Source organism: Astatotilapia calliptera, chromosome 2, assembly GCF_964374335.1.
Source record: "Astatotilapia calliptera chromosome 2, fAstCal68.1, whole genome shotgun sequence".
NCBI classification, from domain to species: Eukaryota; Metazoa; Chordata; class Actinopteri; order Cichliformes; family Cichlidae; genus Astatotilapia; species Astatotilapia calliptera.
In genome coordinates, this window is record NC_137423.1 from 37,700,586 (window position 1) to 37,716,784 (window position 16,199).

The following is a 16,199-nucleotide window of genomic DNA, read 5'->3' on the forward strand; positions in this document are numbered from 1 at the left end:
AAAAGACAATATCAAAGTATTGTTTTTTTAATTGAAATGGAAAATTACTAACAAATAAAAACGAATGAGTTGATAAATGAGAATGTAAAGAAAGCATTATTGGCCCAATCACTGTCCCTGATTTGACCCGACTGCTGATTACAATAAACAGGTAAGCTGAAGGGCACTGCCAGCCGCACACCTACTCACTGGGAAACAAAATCACGTGTCTGTGATCATTTTAGTCCCTTCACCTGATGTCCGTCAAAGGCAGGCCAGCAGCTGTCCAACAGCCCACGGGGCTAAAAGTTCGCAGCGCCACGCGGGGGCGCCGCCTCGATACCTTTTAACGGAGCTTTTAATAGACGGACCTGTTTTTCTCTGCTTTTAGCGGAGACTTCTTCTTACTTCTCTCTAATATGAAACAACAGCAGGGCGAACGTGGCCGTGATAATTACACGTGAGGTGAATGATAAAATGAGAAAGGCTCGGCAGCTGCTAGAAGCTGCTGGAATAAGAAGAATTAAAACGCTCATCTGTGTGCAGCACTGCAACATAAAATGCTGACGAGCAAAGCTGGAGTCACATATCTCCGCGTTCACCTGTTTTAAAGCACAGCCGCAGAGTTGGAACACAAGCGTGGCCCAGCTCGTGCGCCTTGTTTGAGCGGCTTTATTGGAATGAAGCGTTTAGAGTCACGCCGGGCTCCCTCTGCACCACGTGATCCCCAACGTCCGGTTAATAGAGGTTGCGTGCGCGCTTAGTCCCCCCCCCCCCCCCCCCACACACACACACATCCCCAGCCCCAACCACAAAAACAGCAAAACTGCAGTGAGGTGGGCGCACAACTTCTGCTCACACTTTAACGCACAGGCGCGTTACGGGAGAGTTTGGAGCGACACTCCAAAGCAAGTTGTTCAGCATCAGCTGGTGATTGAAGCCCGTTTGAATGAGAGTGAAGTTCCGTAATGAGATTTTTAAAAGAAACCCGGAGAGCATTCAATTAAGGATTCCCCCCCTCTTTGAGCAGCTGCAGACTGAGAGCGATTCCAGCGCTGGGAAGATGACGGTGACCTAACTTCACGTCTTAGGATCCAATCGTTTAGCTTCTTTTTTGGTGAATTAACACAAATGAAAAGTGTGTAAACTTGGACTGAGGCTCTGAGCTGAAGCCCACTGGACGCAGGGAACGTGAACCCCAGCGGCTCGTCGGGATGGTGCGCCTGTTGAGCTGCCTGCTGCTGGGATATCTGACCTGGAATCTCAGGATATCGGATGCTCAGGGAGAGTACTGCCACGGGTGGCTGGACTCAAATGGAAATTATCACGAGGGTTTCCAGTGTCCGGAGGATTTTGACACCATGGACGCCACAGTTTGCTGCGGCTCCTGCGCGCTGCGCTACTGCTGCGCCGCAGCGGACGCACGGCTGGACCAGGGCATCTGCACCAACGACAGGGAGGTGGATAACACCGAGTTTGCAGCGCGTAGGTTCACTGATTTTAAGCTAATTTAGGTCCAAGATTGTGGTGTCGATTTCCTCGGGTCTTCGTCATGTGCGTAATTTAAGCAAGACCTCAGAAAAATCCAAATTTATTAGAGTTTAATTCGTTGAATGGAGAAAAACACACATGACTAAACTCTGTTTACTTTATTTATCCCTGTAGTGTTTAAAAGGTAAACACGGAGACGCTGTGAGAAGGACTTGCCTATTTAAGTTATAGCGGATCCTCCTAGAGAGGTCAGAGGTCAGCTGAACAATTAAGACAGCACAGAGCACTCAGAGGTTCAGTGCCTTTGCTGAAGGACACTAATGCACTCTGATATGAATTTCAAATATGAAATGAGTATAAAATGCGTTTTGTAAGACCTTTTTCCACTGCAGCTTTCTTATATGAGGTTTACATCCTTTGCTGTTTGAAGCATTAAGGTTCCACCTGCTCTTATCCAGCTCCCTTCAGTTTCCATCACACTCCAAATTATTATCAGTGCAAAGTGGAAACCTGGACACGTTTTCGATGACCCACCCCGCCAGTCACTCCGCTAAAACCTCTTTAAACAAATTCCTGTCAAAAATTTGTAAGCAGAAATTAGTTGGAAATTTGATCAAGCGGCGCAGGTTTGCAGTCCAGGAATGTTTTGAAGAGTGTAACCCTTCTCACACAGACAGGTCTATTATGCTGCCCAGAAATAAAGCACATTAGCTTTGACAGCTCACTAATTTCTAAACTAAAGTAATCACAACATCAGGAGACGGCGAGTCCTTTCTGTGGCTTCTTTATGAGGCGTTTGAGTGTTAGACTGACCTGCTGTTGGGGGAGGTTTTATCAGTTTTCTTTAAATTTCCCCAACGGATAAGCTTATAAGCCTTTAATTGAGTGGATCGTATGCTCACAATTTCCCAGTTTTCCCATTTAAAAATAAATAAACACTAATGTGGATTTCTTTGGTGAAAAGGCTTCATGAAGCGTAACTTGAGATGTTTGTGTTTTCAGCAGGAATGTGACTTTTGTTTGTTCGTAACGTTGTGGAGAACCTAAAAGAAATGTCATGATTAGAAATGTTTAGCACAAATTTTCCCACTATTAACAGCTACAGTCATGCTTCTTAGTTTATCACAAGGTAAGACTTTATGTGACACTTATAAGGACTTTGTAATGGAGCTGCTGACTTTATTTCCTCTTATGCAAACATTTTGAGGCTGGTGTATGCACATTACATAGTAAGTTGTGTTAAACCCAAATAAGCTGATGTCACTGATGAAATGTATGATAAATGGTTTAATATTACAGATTTGTTTTTTAAAAATTGCCCGTGTTTCCTTCCCCACAGAGCCCATCTACGTGCCCTTCCTGATGGTGGGGAGCATCTTCATCGCCTTTATCATAGTTGGCTCACTGGTGGCTGTCTACTGCTGCACGTGTCTCAGGCCCAAGCAGCCGACCCAGCAGCCCATTCGCTTCTCTTTACGCAGCTGCCAGGGGGAAACGATCCCCATGATCCTTACCACGGCTCCCCCAAGCCTGCGAGCCCCATCGCGGCAATCCAGCACGGCTACCACCAGCTCCAGTTCAGCCGGAGGAGGTAGCTCCATGCGGAGGTTTTCTCTCGGAGGTCAGGGGCAGCAGCAGCATGGCTGCCTGGTATCAGCCACCGTCTCATCGTCAGCCTCCACTCCCACCCAGACCCCACAGACTCTTCTTCCACCTCCCCCTTACACATCCCCACCAGCACCCATGACAGGAGGGATCCAGCACCCGCTGCCTTCATCCCACACCCAGTTGCAGCTCCATCAGCCCCCGACGGCCACTCACTCGTCCCAGAACACCAGCTTCCTTCTTCCCCAGCAGTACTTCTTCCCTCTGCAGCCTGACGCCTTCGCGGCAACCAAGGGCTTCGCTGACTTTGGACAGAGCTGACAGGGCTCTCAGCACAGGAAATAGAGGATTACACAATTTTTAGTGGGCAGGATGCGACCTGTCACAGACAGAAACACGCCAGACGAGGCTGGTGCCAGAGAAGCTATGCATGAGGCCCGGCCAATTGGCCGCAGAGCGAGTTGCTGGAGGGTAGGCACAAAGCATGACAGAGCTGCTGTGGTTGACCAGCATGGCCTGAGGTACTCCCTGTCTGCAGCACAGGACACATCAGCAGATCTGACACCATTTGTAAAATGTATGCACTTTTACTTTGTGAACAGATCTCCATGGTTTCCATTTGTTGACGTTTCAAGATGGAAATGTATCAGCGATCTTCCTGAAAAACAGATGTTGCCGTCACCAGATTCTGCTAAGCATTAACAGAGGTATAACAGACTTGGGAAACCAGAGAATTCCTTTTTCTGACAATCGGAAGGACTTGGGAATGAGAGACGTTTTATTTTGGAGGAAATGTTATGTTATATAAAGGATTTTACAGCTCTTCTGATTGATTGATTGCTTAAACTTCAGCAAATAAATGTTGTCTCATAGTAACTTGTGTGCTGTTTGATGTAAAGCTTATTAAGTAACAGTTTCATCATCATCATCATCATCACTGAGACAAAAAGGAAACCGGAGAGGTCAGGCCGGCACATCATCTCCCTACCTGTCGCTCATTCTCGCGCCAGACTTCACAGCAGGAATGCAGCGCTGAGATCAGTCATTGTCAGTGCTCAATGAGCATGGCGTGGTCACAGTGTTAAAAACAACTCACCCCAGAAATAGAGGTTTGGGTTGCACCAGCAGGTATGGAAAAACCTCCACAAAGACTGCTCTGTTACCCGGCTACCTGACTGTGAAACACACTTGGCAACCGGTTTGTCACGAAACCCGAAAGCTGTTCGGCTTCAGGATGTTTGCTGCTGCGTTCAGGTATCCGTTAAGTCTTTTATCACAGAATACGGCTCTCATGAATAACGTCTGTCGGAGTGTTACCTCCATCCTGTCTTGTTTGAACTTGCAGCTGTCAGTTCAAACCTCTGTATCACCTTCTGCTTATGAAAGGAAAACAGAAGTCGCGAACATGTCTTCATGATATTTCCTAAACCTTTTGGAAACATCGAATCCTCTGTTTTTGCCAGGCTCAGAAAAGTTTCCGACTTCTTTTCCAAGTTATCCTTGAAGGTAGGAACCCAATTCTCCACACAGTGAATGTTTTTATTTAAAACAATCGTGTGGATTTTATAACAATTCAAGTTTTGTATTTGTTCTCAGGGCCTAAACTTTTGAATCCTCTGACTTTTTTTTTTAAACCACCAGACTTCTGTAGATCTTTGTAGACTTCTGCTTTATTATATTTTTAACAGATGCACCACAAATACACAGTTAACATTACAGATATCGCCATTAAACTTGTCCAAGCATATACAAGTAATCCCTGGCTCTGTATGATGTTTTGAGAGGGGATTTTCTTAATCCTTTAACAACTGTACAATACGTTTTTAAGCAATAAATCACAATTAACAGAAATATATTCAAAGTATTTTTAATTAATTTAAAATAATGAGGGTTTAATAAACACTCCATCTTCAAAAGATTAGAATTTCTTGGCATTTATTTCATGGTTCAGGCTTTAAAGGGTTAATATTGGCATCTCCAGTCGGCAGCATCCCAACCCACCTGCTACTCAAACCTATTTGAGAAAACTGGCTTTCAGTCGTGTAAACTGAGGGGTTACCCTCCAGTATAAGATACATAAAGACCATTTTAAACAATGAAACATGTAAAGTCACTCTAGTAGAGTCTAGTAGAGTCTAGTAGAGTCCTGGTGTCGATAGCAGTTGTACAGAAAATGTAGAAAAAAGCAGCTGCTCAAAAAACCCTCTTCTGAATGTAATAAAATCACACTTGCTCCCACCACCAGTAACCACAGGTGTCACCTCATCAACCAACAGCAAAAGCTTGCACTCTCCAGCTTGAAAAAATAATTATAGTTCAGACGTACCCGGTATTTATTTCATTACCTAATCTCCCCACACTAATGTTTTATTTATTTGTTTGTTTTTCAGTCCGTAAAATATCTGCAAATAGCAAAGCAGTCACAGAAATGAAGGCTTAGGCCGGCGTCTTACAACGCTTCCAATGATCATCGTGCAAAAATGCAACGATATCCTGTTACAGTTTACAATAATAAACCCACATTTAGAAGCTGTAACCAGAGAATTGTTAGTGTTTATGTATAAAAAAATGTTCTGTCAATCAACTAATGAAGGGAGGTTTTTGGACCTTGATTATAACAATAAGAATTTGAAAAGCCAAACAGGACTTAGCCTGTGTGGGATCACACGAGAAGTTCGAGTAAACCCCGCAATCATAACAAATGAGAAGTCTATTGATATAATTTGTTTGTCGTGCTCGCAGGCCGATGGCCGTCCCTCCTTTTCCTGTTTGGATTTTCTCTCCAGTTTGTCGCCACACACGCTGATTACAAATTTGCAAATAACACAAAAGCAATAACAGACTTCCACATTGTTCGTCAGTGATTGTAAAGTTTATTTCAGTAGTCCTTCGTGGCAGTAAAGACAACACTTATAAGTTTGCAGTCCCAACATGCAGAACAATCATCGAACAAAAAGACAGAAAGGAAACGAATCATCGAAAAGAAAAGTTAGAAGGTGCGCCTTTTTTGTTTCCGCTTTTGTAAAGTGATCAACACTTGAGGGAGAAGTAAAGTAGTACGGTTAACACTTCGGAGAACAGTTTTTGTTTTCCATTCATGCAGCCCACGACCTTCACAGACAACGACGTGTGTTTTATGTTTTCTGGGAAGAAAAGAAAGAGAAGAAAGCAAAAGTCCAAACCTTCCACAACGACGACAACCACATTCTGCTGTTTGGAAAGTTTCTGACAAGATGACAGCCGATTAAGTTTTCACGCCAAAGACCAGCAGAGAAAAATAATCAGAAACACAAAACACAAATGAGCTTTCCTGTAAAGCAGGAGGTACACTGCGTGGAAAAAAGGTCACAAACGTGTACACTCAAGAGAAATCTACACCGAAACCAGAAAATACCAGATATCCACAACTGGAAAGGTACATCGAGTGCATTGTGCAAACATCTGTCGAAGCGAGCGGTGCGTCAGAAACTCTCACAGTCGAGGTCGAGCGTTTCACCGCGAACACCCGCACGCCGGCAGCCTCGCGTTCCCATACAGGCCATGCATCGGCACACGTTAGTACACCATAGCTATACCTGGAGTCGTGCAGACGGACAACTTGAGCAAGCGTCACTACACACGCGCGCGCACACAAATATACAATAAAAGAAACACACCAGGAGGACTGAGGTGCCAGAAACCTCCCAGTCTTTCATAGAGGACACAGACATGCAGTGCATACACAGAAATTATCCACAGTAGAGGTACACACACACACGCACCCACACACACTCGTACGGCACATGCACATGCAAGCAAAAAACCGACACACACGTATACACACACTCGCACCATCAGAAATCTGATCTCCCATAGGGAGAAGAAAGCAATCACACAGACATTAGTCAATTATAAATAAATCAAGCTGTAACAATATTAATATTAATAATAACAAGACATTTAAGAAAGCTCGGTTTCCTCGTCACGTCTAATCTATCCCGCAGTTCATCCGAGGAAGAAAAAACGAAACGTTACAGACGATTCATTACAAAGCCGGTCGATGCAAAATTCATACGTCTCCAATATAAAAATACAAATCCACAAAATAACTATAGAGACAGAGCAGTTTTGATACTGTCGTGGAGTTTCCTGGCTAATCTCTCTCTCTCTCTCTCCCTTAAGCTAATGGCACTTATGTTAGAGGGATAAAATCTCCATTTGAAGGGAACCACTGCTGCCACTGTAAGCTTCAACGAAAAACCCATCAGAGAGCCTCCTCTTCACCTCTGCAGGAACAAATCTGTAGTTTTCACATTGTAGGAGTGCAATTCTGTGGTGGGGAGACAGTAGGTGTGTGTGCGGCGCACTGGTCTAAGCGATCTGTTTCTTCTAAGAGGGAACAGTTTGACGTAGGCACCGTTGTGATTGTTGAAACGGGAGCGGATGCGTGGAATGCAATTTTAAGTCGAGAGCAATACGTCTGCTGCGAAAACGGTGGACACAGGACTACGGTAGGTTGCAGGAGGCAACTTCTTCAGAAAAAACATAAATAAATGAAGAGGCAAGAACGAGGCACAGTATCTACATGTGTATAAAATGCATTTGAAAAGAAACCGACGGAAAGAAAAGGCATAATAAAATGTAAGGCTTCACACAACAGATGCTTCCTCGAGTGCAAAAACAAAACGAACATGTCCAAACATCTGCTCTGATGTGGTCTGTGTCGCGCTGGACACACACAGGAGTTTAATTACATTTGCTTTAAGCTTTTTTCTCAGATTCACTAGTACTTGGACGATTGTATATACGACTGCTCCTTGGCAATCTTTCACGAGTGCAAAAGCGTCTGAAACCAATCGCTGTCCGGTGTTTGATTTCGATTTACTAAAAGGATTTTTAGGCTTTTGGCTCAAATCAACAGAAAGGAGACAAACGAACAGTGAAGAACTTCAGACCACAGACTGCTAAGAAAGCACAGTGCTCGTATCATGTCTGCGCGACACACAACTACAGCTGACAGTGAACGTGACTTGTTTTGTTCCTTGTTTTTTTCTTTTAAATCCCTTTTTTCCAAAGACGACACAATGTCCCTTTCTTCTGTCTCTTTCCAAACCCCCCTTCCCCTCAGCGCCGGAGGCACACGCACACACCACCGCTTCTCCCCGTTAAGCTTCAAATATCGCCACTGGAAACGGCCGCCGTGGCTCCGAGCAGGCCGGCCGTGAACAAGAAGGCCGACGCCTCACCACGTGTTGGTCCTCTGCTTGGTGGTGTCGTACGCTCTGATGACCTCGGACTGAGACACCACTCCGTTCTCATCTTGAGAGAAGGCGTAGCCATCTGTGAACATAATGAATAAAATTCAAACAAAGGCTGTACAGATCAGTAATTCATTGAATTAAAACATATATATACATAAAAAAAAACACACATATGAGACACATGAATCAACAAACAAAATCTAAAGTCTTAAAATTTGGGAAATATGCTTATGGTTGCTTTCTTGCTGAAAATCAGTACAGGCCTCACGTCTGCATTGTTAGCTCGGCTACAACCAATATAGACTTAAAGTGATGTTAGATCCTGATGAAGACGCTGGCTTTTATCAATCTGATAACCAAACAAAAAGAAAATCATCTCTCCTGCCCCGTGGAACATACAAGCACACACACCTAGAAACTACTTGGTGTAACCTGACAACCACAGACTTCAAGGCAAAATGGTTTTTCCCTGACTGGTTGGCAAGTGGTTGCTAGAAGGTATTGGCAGTTGCTAAGGGAAACTGTTTGCAAAGAGATATACAGCCCAAAATGGAAAACTTCCTTGTGTTTGCTTTGATTGCTAACAGTTTGTCCCAGGTCCTGTCAGCTTGTATGGAAGACCCTGCTTTCTCTGCAATCACGTGCCAACTACTCAATCAACTTCCAGCTGGTAATGAAACTTGAAAAAATGCAGATAAAGGTGACCCCTGCAATCTGTTCCAACCTGTGTTTGCCACAGGTTGGAACACTGGTCTCTGTGTGACCAAGGCCCAACGACATGACATCTGACCTGTCTGCCAGGCAAGCTTTGGATCCTGTTTGCAGTCTTTATGCTGAGTTAAGAAGCTTCTGGCTGTAGCCAGCTCCAATTTGAGCTTCTCTCACATTAGAGTCACTGTGGTAAATATCTGTTTAGATTTCTGCAAGGCACGATAAACAGTTTCTAAGTTGTTTCCTACGTTGTGACCAGGAACCTCTGGAAACCTCCAGGGCTGAAAATGAAGTCAGCTGCTGTTCTAAACTCAAAAGCGAATCATTCCTCTTTAAACGGCCCAAATTTATAGCCTGTTAACAGGAAAGTATTCACAGAGCTCCACATTTTGTCACATCATTCCAAAAAAGGATCATTTTCACCTCAAAATTCTACACGCAATCCAAAACAATGCAGTGAAATAAAGTTTGCCCGAAATTCTTGAAATGTTTTTAAGCTAAAAGGCAAAAACGTAACATGTATATAAGCATGCACAGCCTTTGCCATGGCACTCACAGATTACATCAGGTGTATCTTGTTTGCACTGATCATCTCTCAGATGTTTCTACAACTTGACTGAAGACCACCTGTGGTAAATTCAGTTGATTGAACATGATTTGGAAATGCACACGTCTGTCTATAATATATACAATCATAGTGGATAGTCCATATCAGAGCACAAAGCAAGCTATAAAGTCCAAGGAATTGTTTGTACATCCTAAGACAGGATTGCATTGAGGCTGGGACACTTCCTAGAGCTGGCCCCTCGGCCAATGTGAACGAGCAGAAGGGCTTTAGCCAGACCAATGTGGTTGCTCCGAAAGAGCTCCAGCATTGCTGTGTGGAGAGAAAAGAACCTTCCACAAGAAAAAAACAGAACTCCACCAACAAGGACTTTGCCAAATGATGGACTCTCAGACCATTAGAAGCAAATTCTCTGGTCTGATGAAACAATGATTGAACTCTATGGCCTGAATGCCAAGCGCCATGTCCGGAGGAAACCTGGCACCGCTCATCACCTAGCCAATACCGTCCTTACAGGGAAGCATGGTGGTGGCAGCATCATGCTGTGAGGACCAGTCAGGATTGAGGGGAAGATCAATACAGCAATGTGCAGAGACGTCCTTGATGATAACCTGCTCCAGAGCACTGTGGACCTGGGACTGGGATGAAGGTTCATCTTTCAACCAGACAAAGACCCTGAGCACAAAGCCAAGACTACAATGTGGCTTTGGGACCCCTCTGTGAATGTCTGAGCATCTCTGGATCTCAAAGAAGTTAATAGAGCTTACAAAGTTCTGCAAAAAAAGAATGAATCCATCTAAGGTTGTACCATGTCAAAATGTGGAAGCGCTGTGAATACTTTCAGGATGCACTATATATTTTCCACTTTGACATTACACCGGTGCTGGAGGTGAATCTTTAGAGAACTCACCCATCCAGTGAGGTGAGGGTGAAGCACTCTGCTCGGTCTCCTCACCACTAATTGTCCCTAAACTCAAACTTGACCGTGTTTAACGCACTTCTGACAATTTGCCTTTTCAAAAACCAACATAATGACCAAAATGCCAAAATGAAGGCCTCAGTAGGGGACTAGTGGGTGGCGTCACGGTGGTTACGTCCACTGTGCAGCAGCTGGAAATAGTTTACAGATGAATTAAAAAGCACAATGCCTTCATGGTTGTCAGCAACAGGCACCAAGTGAAGAGACAGATATGAGAGCTGCCACAAGCTTCAAATAAGCACATTTCCCACAACATCAGACTTAAAATTAATCACGTGACAAAAAGGAAACACAGGATGAGAGTTTACATCTCCCCCAAAAGTTTTATCCTCTGCGTAAAAGCAGCACTGTGCTAAACTCTCCTACAGGATCTCCTCTGACCTCTGACCCCTGACTCACCTTCAGGTGTCAAATGACCCGCTCAGTACCTGGAGGCCAGCGGGAAAGTTCAAAGGAACCCGCTGTGACGAGTGCATAGTGGGGTGGGGGAGGAATAACATTTCATCATTTCATCGTTATCTCATTCTACTGAGCTACTGAGGACACACGAAGGCACACGAGGGGCGGGACAGGAAGTACACAACGAAAAGGAAGAAGAGCGGTGTCTATCGGGAAGCTACGGAGGGGCAGGAGGTGTAAACAGGGCGAGGTTTGATTAATGAATTTAAAAAGGTATCACACAACAACGGTCTCATCCCCACCTATGAGACAAACAAAAAACAAACTGATCAGACAAAAGACAGAAAAGAACAAAACACAAACCCACACTTAGAGAGTCACTGCAAATCTGCCACACCAGTTTCTGGTACTTTTTTATTATCATCCGTTTTCTGCCTCTTATCCGGCTTTTCCAATACCTTAAAATTTCAAAATTGTTAATAAATCTTAAGCACCACGTAAACAGGCTTTTTGTGGGTCGGTAAGACGGTGTGATGAATTTTCACCGTCATTACCACCTGATATTTGGATAATTCAGGCATGTGGATTCAGTCTTGAAGCACACGGGCTTCAAGGTCAACGTCAGCTGAGTTTACTTCTATAGATATGTTAATGTTGACTTACTGTTCATGTCCAGCATAAGAGAAACAAATACACTGAACTGAAGCCATGAATCTGTAAATTAATAGCAGACTAACAGCCAATTTTAAATGGCAACTTCACTAATAGCTTTTCAGATGATTGAAAAAAGAAGTGACATTTAATATTATGCGCAGTTCAACTCAACTGGAAAACAAGTTTAATTCAAGACATTGGGAACGTTGGGGCCATTTGCAGGCACGATTACTGATCTGCACCTGGTTACACTACATGTGAAAAGAAGTGGAAAGAGCAGAGTGTTGCTGTGTCCCAATGGATGAAAGAGAAGACACTCTGGAGATGTAGCATGTGTCAGAGGAGGAATTACGAACTGTGATCTGTCCTACCTGACAGAGAACATATTTGGGAGGAAATAAATCTAAGCTAGCTCGAGTAAGGATGAGAAAGAACGAAGCAAAGAAAGAAAAGGTTTGAGGGTAACTTACGGAGCAGGTTCTGCTGCATGGAGTCAGACCGGTACAGACTCACTGTGCTCTTCTTGAAGACGTTCTTCAGGAGCTGGGCTCTCTCTGTCAAACTACACACACACAGAGCAATATTCAGTGTGTTAGCAGCCTGCTGAGCACCACAGGCAGATTTAATGACCCATACATCAAGGCTGTCCAAGCCCCTCCAGAGTGCAGGGACCTGCCAACTGCTATACCTGCTGGTACAAACACCATGTAGGGAAACATTGCTGTGCAGACGCAGAAGAACAAAGCGATTTTGTGAGAGGAATATCTGAAGCAGCAGCTTGGCCAAAAGGCATTCCTGTACAGCTAACAAATGTTTGCAACAACAGATGTCTGCGTGTGCACGCACGTGGCTGCCTACAAGCATTACGTGCAAAAGTTCATTTATATATTTGAGCGGTTTTCACTATACGTTTGCTTCTGTACGCATCCGGACGTGTGTGTGTGTCTGCAGCCTGCTGGGTCTGGGATAGCGTCCAGGCAGGAGGATCGCTTTCAGTCAGCCACAGATCCCACACTGATCTGCTCTGTGTTGCTGGCTGCTGCCGGACTCAGGCCCCAGAGAGAGCAGAGCGGACCTGCTTCAGCTGATACAAAATATAATGTATGGCTTTAATATAGCAGGACCGTTGTTCGAAAATGAGACATTCAGTATTTGGGAGGGGGAGAAAAAAAAACAAAACCAAAAACGAGACAATGACACGATTACTGACATTACAGTCAAACTCCCGCAATTTAGCAGCAATTTGAAGATTTCTTTCCTTCACACAGGAATACTGCTGGCAGCAGAACCGGGGTATTAACAGCATTTTGAGGGATTTGGGAGGACAGAGATGACTCTTCCTCCCGGATAATCTTCAAAATTCTGGGGAATGGTTCACATTTTGTGAAAAGAGCAATAATAGCCGAGGCATTAACTATGTAGTCTCGATAGCGTTGGGAGATATGACAGCCCGAGACAACATAAATTCGTCATTTTGCCGTTCTGTTAATCTGAGCCATGTGAGTAACACTACAAATCAATAAAGAGTGCTTTAACCCAGGATTTGATTTCATAGGAGTTGCATCGATGTTACAAAGACTACCAATCTGTCATTTATATATGATAGATGAGCTAAAACAAAGGCTGTTATCTGGTTGTTTTATCCACTAATAAAGAAAGACTAATCGCTTATATCAAAACAAAGTTGCAAATTTGATGACAGAACGTTTCATACATATTCCTGCTTGCAATGTTTAATCGCCGGAATGCAAAATTTGCTGCCAATTTTCTTTCACGGCATAAATAACACAAGGTATTGTGTTGCACAAAAGCAACAATGCAAAGATGCAGTTGTTGATGATCCAAAGTGCAAAGTATTTTACCTTCTTGAACGCTCTGTACTCACTCAACAAAACAAATAAAGTCATTTTAGGACAGAAATTTTGGTTTTTGGCACTTGAAGGAATTGTTGTTTTCACGTCATATGGTATTGATCGGAGAAGCAACTGACTTTGGCTAGTGCCGGGCATTCATTTGACTTGGTTTTAGGCACTTCTGTGTTATCACTTGCCAAAATCTGACATTGCCAGTGAGAATTACAACCTGACAATTACGAGTGTCATTATTTAGATAATTTGATAAATGTTCTCGGATGTCTAATGACTCCAAGACTACAAGGTACAAAGAAGATATAAAAACAAATCAAAAACAAGTGCTGCTGAGCACTTTATTTATCTCGAGCAAAGACTGTAAATCTTCCTCGCATACATGTGTGGTACATGCACAGTAAAGAGAATGATAATGCACAATTTATTCGCTTCACATACAAACACAAACAAACACTTTTCTAGAGAAAAAGATTTTTTTTAAACTATTATAATATTACACAGATTTTATCACCTTTTCTCACTGCTTAATGTTTTTGTAGGGACATAAATTTTCATCTACTTTTTATTAAACATAAATTTGATCTACTTTCAGACAAAATCCTGCTGTAAAGGCAAGAGTGGAGGAGCGGTAATGTGGTGTAACAGTACCTCTTTCCATGCACTACTGCTCCAGGGTCTTTAGATAGCGCCTCCAGCTCCTGCACCTCATCCACCAGGGTCTTAAAGAACGCCTTCTTCACACTGTAAATGAAACAAAGGTTTGTAAAACCAGAATCATACAGCAGATGTCTGAACACGACTGAACCTCCACAGGCTGATATTTAAAACCAGTTCGACCAATTCAAGCTGGTCGGAGTGAATCAGAAAATATAAAAACCCTGACATTACAAATTGCTCCTGACACCTCGAATCTGCAACAGGCTGATGTCAACCAGACCAGAAATGCAATATTTCGACTTGCAGAATGGAAACGCTAGAAACGTTTGGAAGTCTGGACAAAAACTTGGGCGGGAATTGCTTCAGGAGATATGAGAGATTCTGCAGGAATTTCCTGAACTGGATGTGCATTAGAGCGATGATGAGCGAGGAGAGCGGGGAGAAGACTCACACTTTGTAGGCCACGTCGAAAATCAGCGAGGTGACTGGGATGAAGAACAGGCCCATCCAGAAGACCCCTGAATTGAACATCATGTCCGCCTGCCACACACACACACACACACACACACACACACACACACACACACACACACACACACACACACACACACACACACACACACACACACACACACACAAGAAATCAGATCAGATAGAAACACAAGAGCTCCACAACCACTACCATCCTCTACAGCGCCACATATCCAAACACATACATAACAACAGCAGCGGTTTTATTGTGGAAACAGAGAGAAGATGGGTCTAAATAACCGACTCAGTGTGGGTTAATCCTCCATGACTAAATGATACCATGTTTTTGTTTGCATCCCCCTCCACAGGGCGGAGGAAGTACCTGTGATCTATTTAGACAGCGGTATCTCTTTCAAAGGAAAACAGCTCAGATGTGAGCCGTGCTGAGAGCTCCCGTCGGTGCGTCAGCGCAGACACAGAAACGCCTTCTGCGGTGCGTCGACTGCAGCAGCCACTCAATCTAAGTGAGTGTTGATGAAGTGTAATGTATGTAATTATGTGAGTTCAGGTTTAATGTTGGCAGTTTATCACTCCAGAAAACCAAAAGCAGTTAAAGATGTCTTGTTCAGCGGCTTTAAATGGGTTACCGAAAGCTAGTTTATAATGTTTGGCTCATTTCTTATGTTTTCTTGTACAGCTGCACGAACAGTCGTTGTTATTGTAGAATAATTTGCAAATAGTTGTCTTGATTAACTGTTTGGCCTTAATGTCAGACAATTATGTGAAATCCCCATTACATGCAAAAAAAAAAAAAAAGGTTCATTGTCTCCAACATATCATAAATTTTGAGTTGAATAAAAGTTCAGACAGAAATCATTCCCTCCGTTTTCACATAAATCCTTCAAATGATATTTAAACACAGTAAGTTAGAAATGTTCATGTTTGAGTAATGGGGTTACTTTCTGTGTCCAGGGTGCCGGGAAGGCAGTGGGTCGTTCTGGTGGGGGCAACAACCTTTAAGCTATGAGTGTGAGGATGATGTTTGCTTTGGCCCACTGCAGTGAGACTATCTGTCATGTCAAACTGCAAAACTGGCGGTCCTTGCATTGTAATGCGCCGCTTGTTTAAACTGCTAAGGCCCCCTCGACAGTGTCCTTCCTGTAACATGACACAGACATGGCCCTAAGGATGCACAGGCACGCACACACATACACACACATACACACCGATCAGTGTCAGAACTATCAAAGCGCTCAGGTTTGCTCAAATGAGCTAATCTGTTCGCCATTACCTGCAAATTGACTTTGATGTCTGACAAAACACCGGGGGAGAGGAAACCCCAAATGACAGGAAATCAAAAATGTTTTTTCCCCTACAGTTTGAGATGGGACACGGATGAATAGAGCTTTTCTGTGTCACCTGGAGGCTGAAAATGCACAAGATGAGGGAAAATTGCTGTGAAGCACGAGATATTTTCACATCAATTTTGAAATTACGCACCCCGGTGGAAACATTTACTGTTTTTTTGTGTTAAGTCAGTTTAATTATTTTTGTTTTCATCCGCTGTATCGTGCCTTTTG

The 16,199-nt window shown here is 43.5% G+C and overlaps 2 protein-coding genes across 9 annotated transcripts in view; one reads left to right on the forward strand and one right to left on the reverse strand.

The window, feature by feature from the left end:
* The first annotated feature begins 123 nt into the window (after positions 1-123).
* On the forward strand, positions 124-3,951 carry shisa3 (shisa family member 3). Of its 2 annotated transcripts, XR_003270077.2 has the most exons (3): positions 124-1,464; positions 2,810-3,596; positions 3,678-3,951. XR_003270077.2 is itself a non-coding variant. In XM_026146734.2 (2 exons), exons 1-2 carry the CDS (start codon positions 1,194-1,196, stop codon positions 3,394-3,396), a joined length of 858 nt encoding a protein of 285 aa, XP_026002519.2. In that variant the 5' UTR covers positions 124-1,193; the 3' UTR covers positions 3,397-3,951. The 2 variants fall into 2 exon arrangements, 1 of the variants encoding a protein (XP_026002519.2); XM_026146734.2 differs by having other exon boundaries at positions 2,810-3,951.
* A 1,977-nt stretch (positions 3,952-5,928) lies between these two features.
* The window catches only part of atp8a1 (ATPase phospholipid transporting 8A1), a 108,773-nt gene continuing 98,502 nt past the window's right edge, over positions 5,929-16,199 (reverse strand). For 5 of the 7 annotated variants that reach the window (XM_080308541.1, XM_026146608.2, XM_026146644.2 and 2 more), the window contains 4 exons: positions 14,600-14,688; positions 14,140-14,232; positions 12,094-12,185; positions 5,929-8,394 (listed from right to left, as the gene is read on the reverse strand). In XM_080308541.1, the coding sequence (XP_080164667.1) occupies positions 8,297-8,394; positions 12,094-12,185; positions 14,140-14,232; positions 14,600-14,688 (372 nt within the window). In that variant the 3' untranslated portion in view covers positions 5,929-8,296. Of the gene's footprint in view, positions 8,395-10,969; positions 11,272-12,093; positions 12,186-14,139; positions 14,233-14,599; positions 14,689-16,199 lie in introns of all 7 variants that reach the window. The other 2 variants (XM_080308553.1, XR_013912318.1) reach the window with 2 other exon arrangements.

Bases quoted from the DNA above. Each gene is read 5' to 3' on its own strand.
- shisa3 (XM_026146734.2), top strand. From the start codon at position 1,194: ATGGTGCGCCTGTTGAGCTGCCTGCTGCTGGGATATCTGACCTGGAAT. The intron at 1,465-2,809 runs GTAGGTTCACTG...CCTTCCCCACAG, and splicing joins TAACACCGAGTTTGCAGCGC to AGCCCATCTACGTGCCCTTC.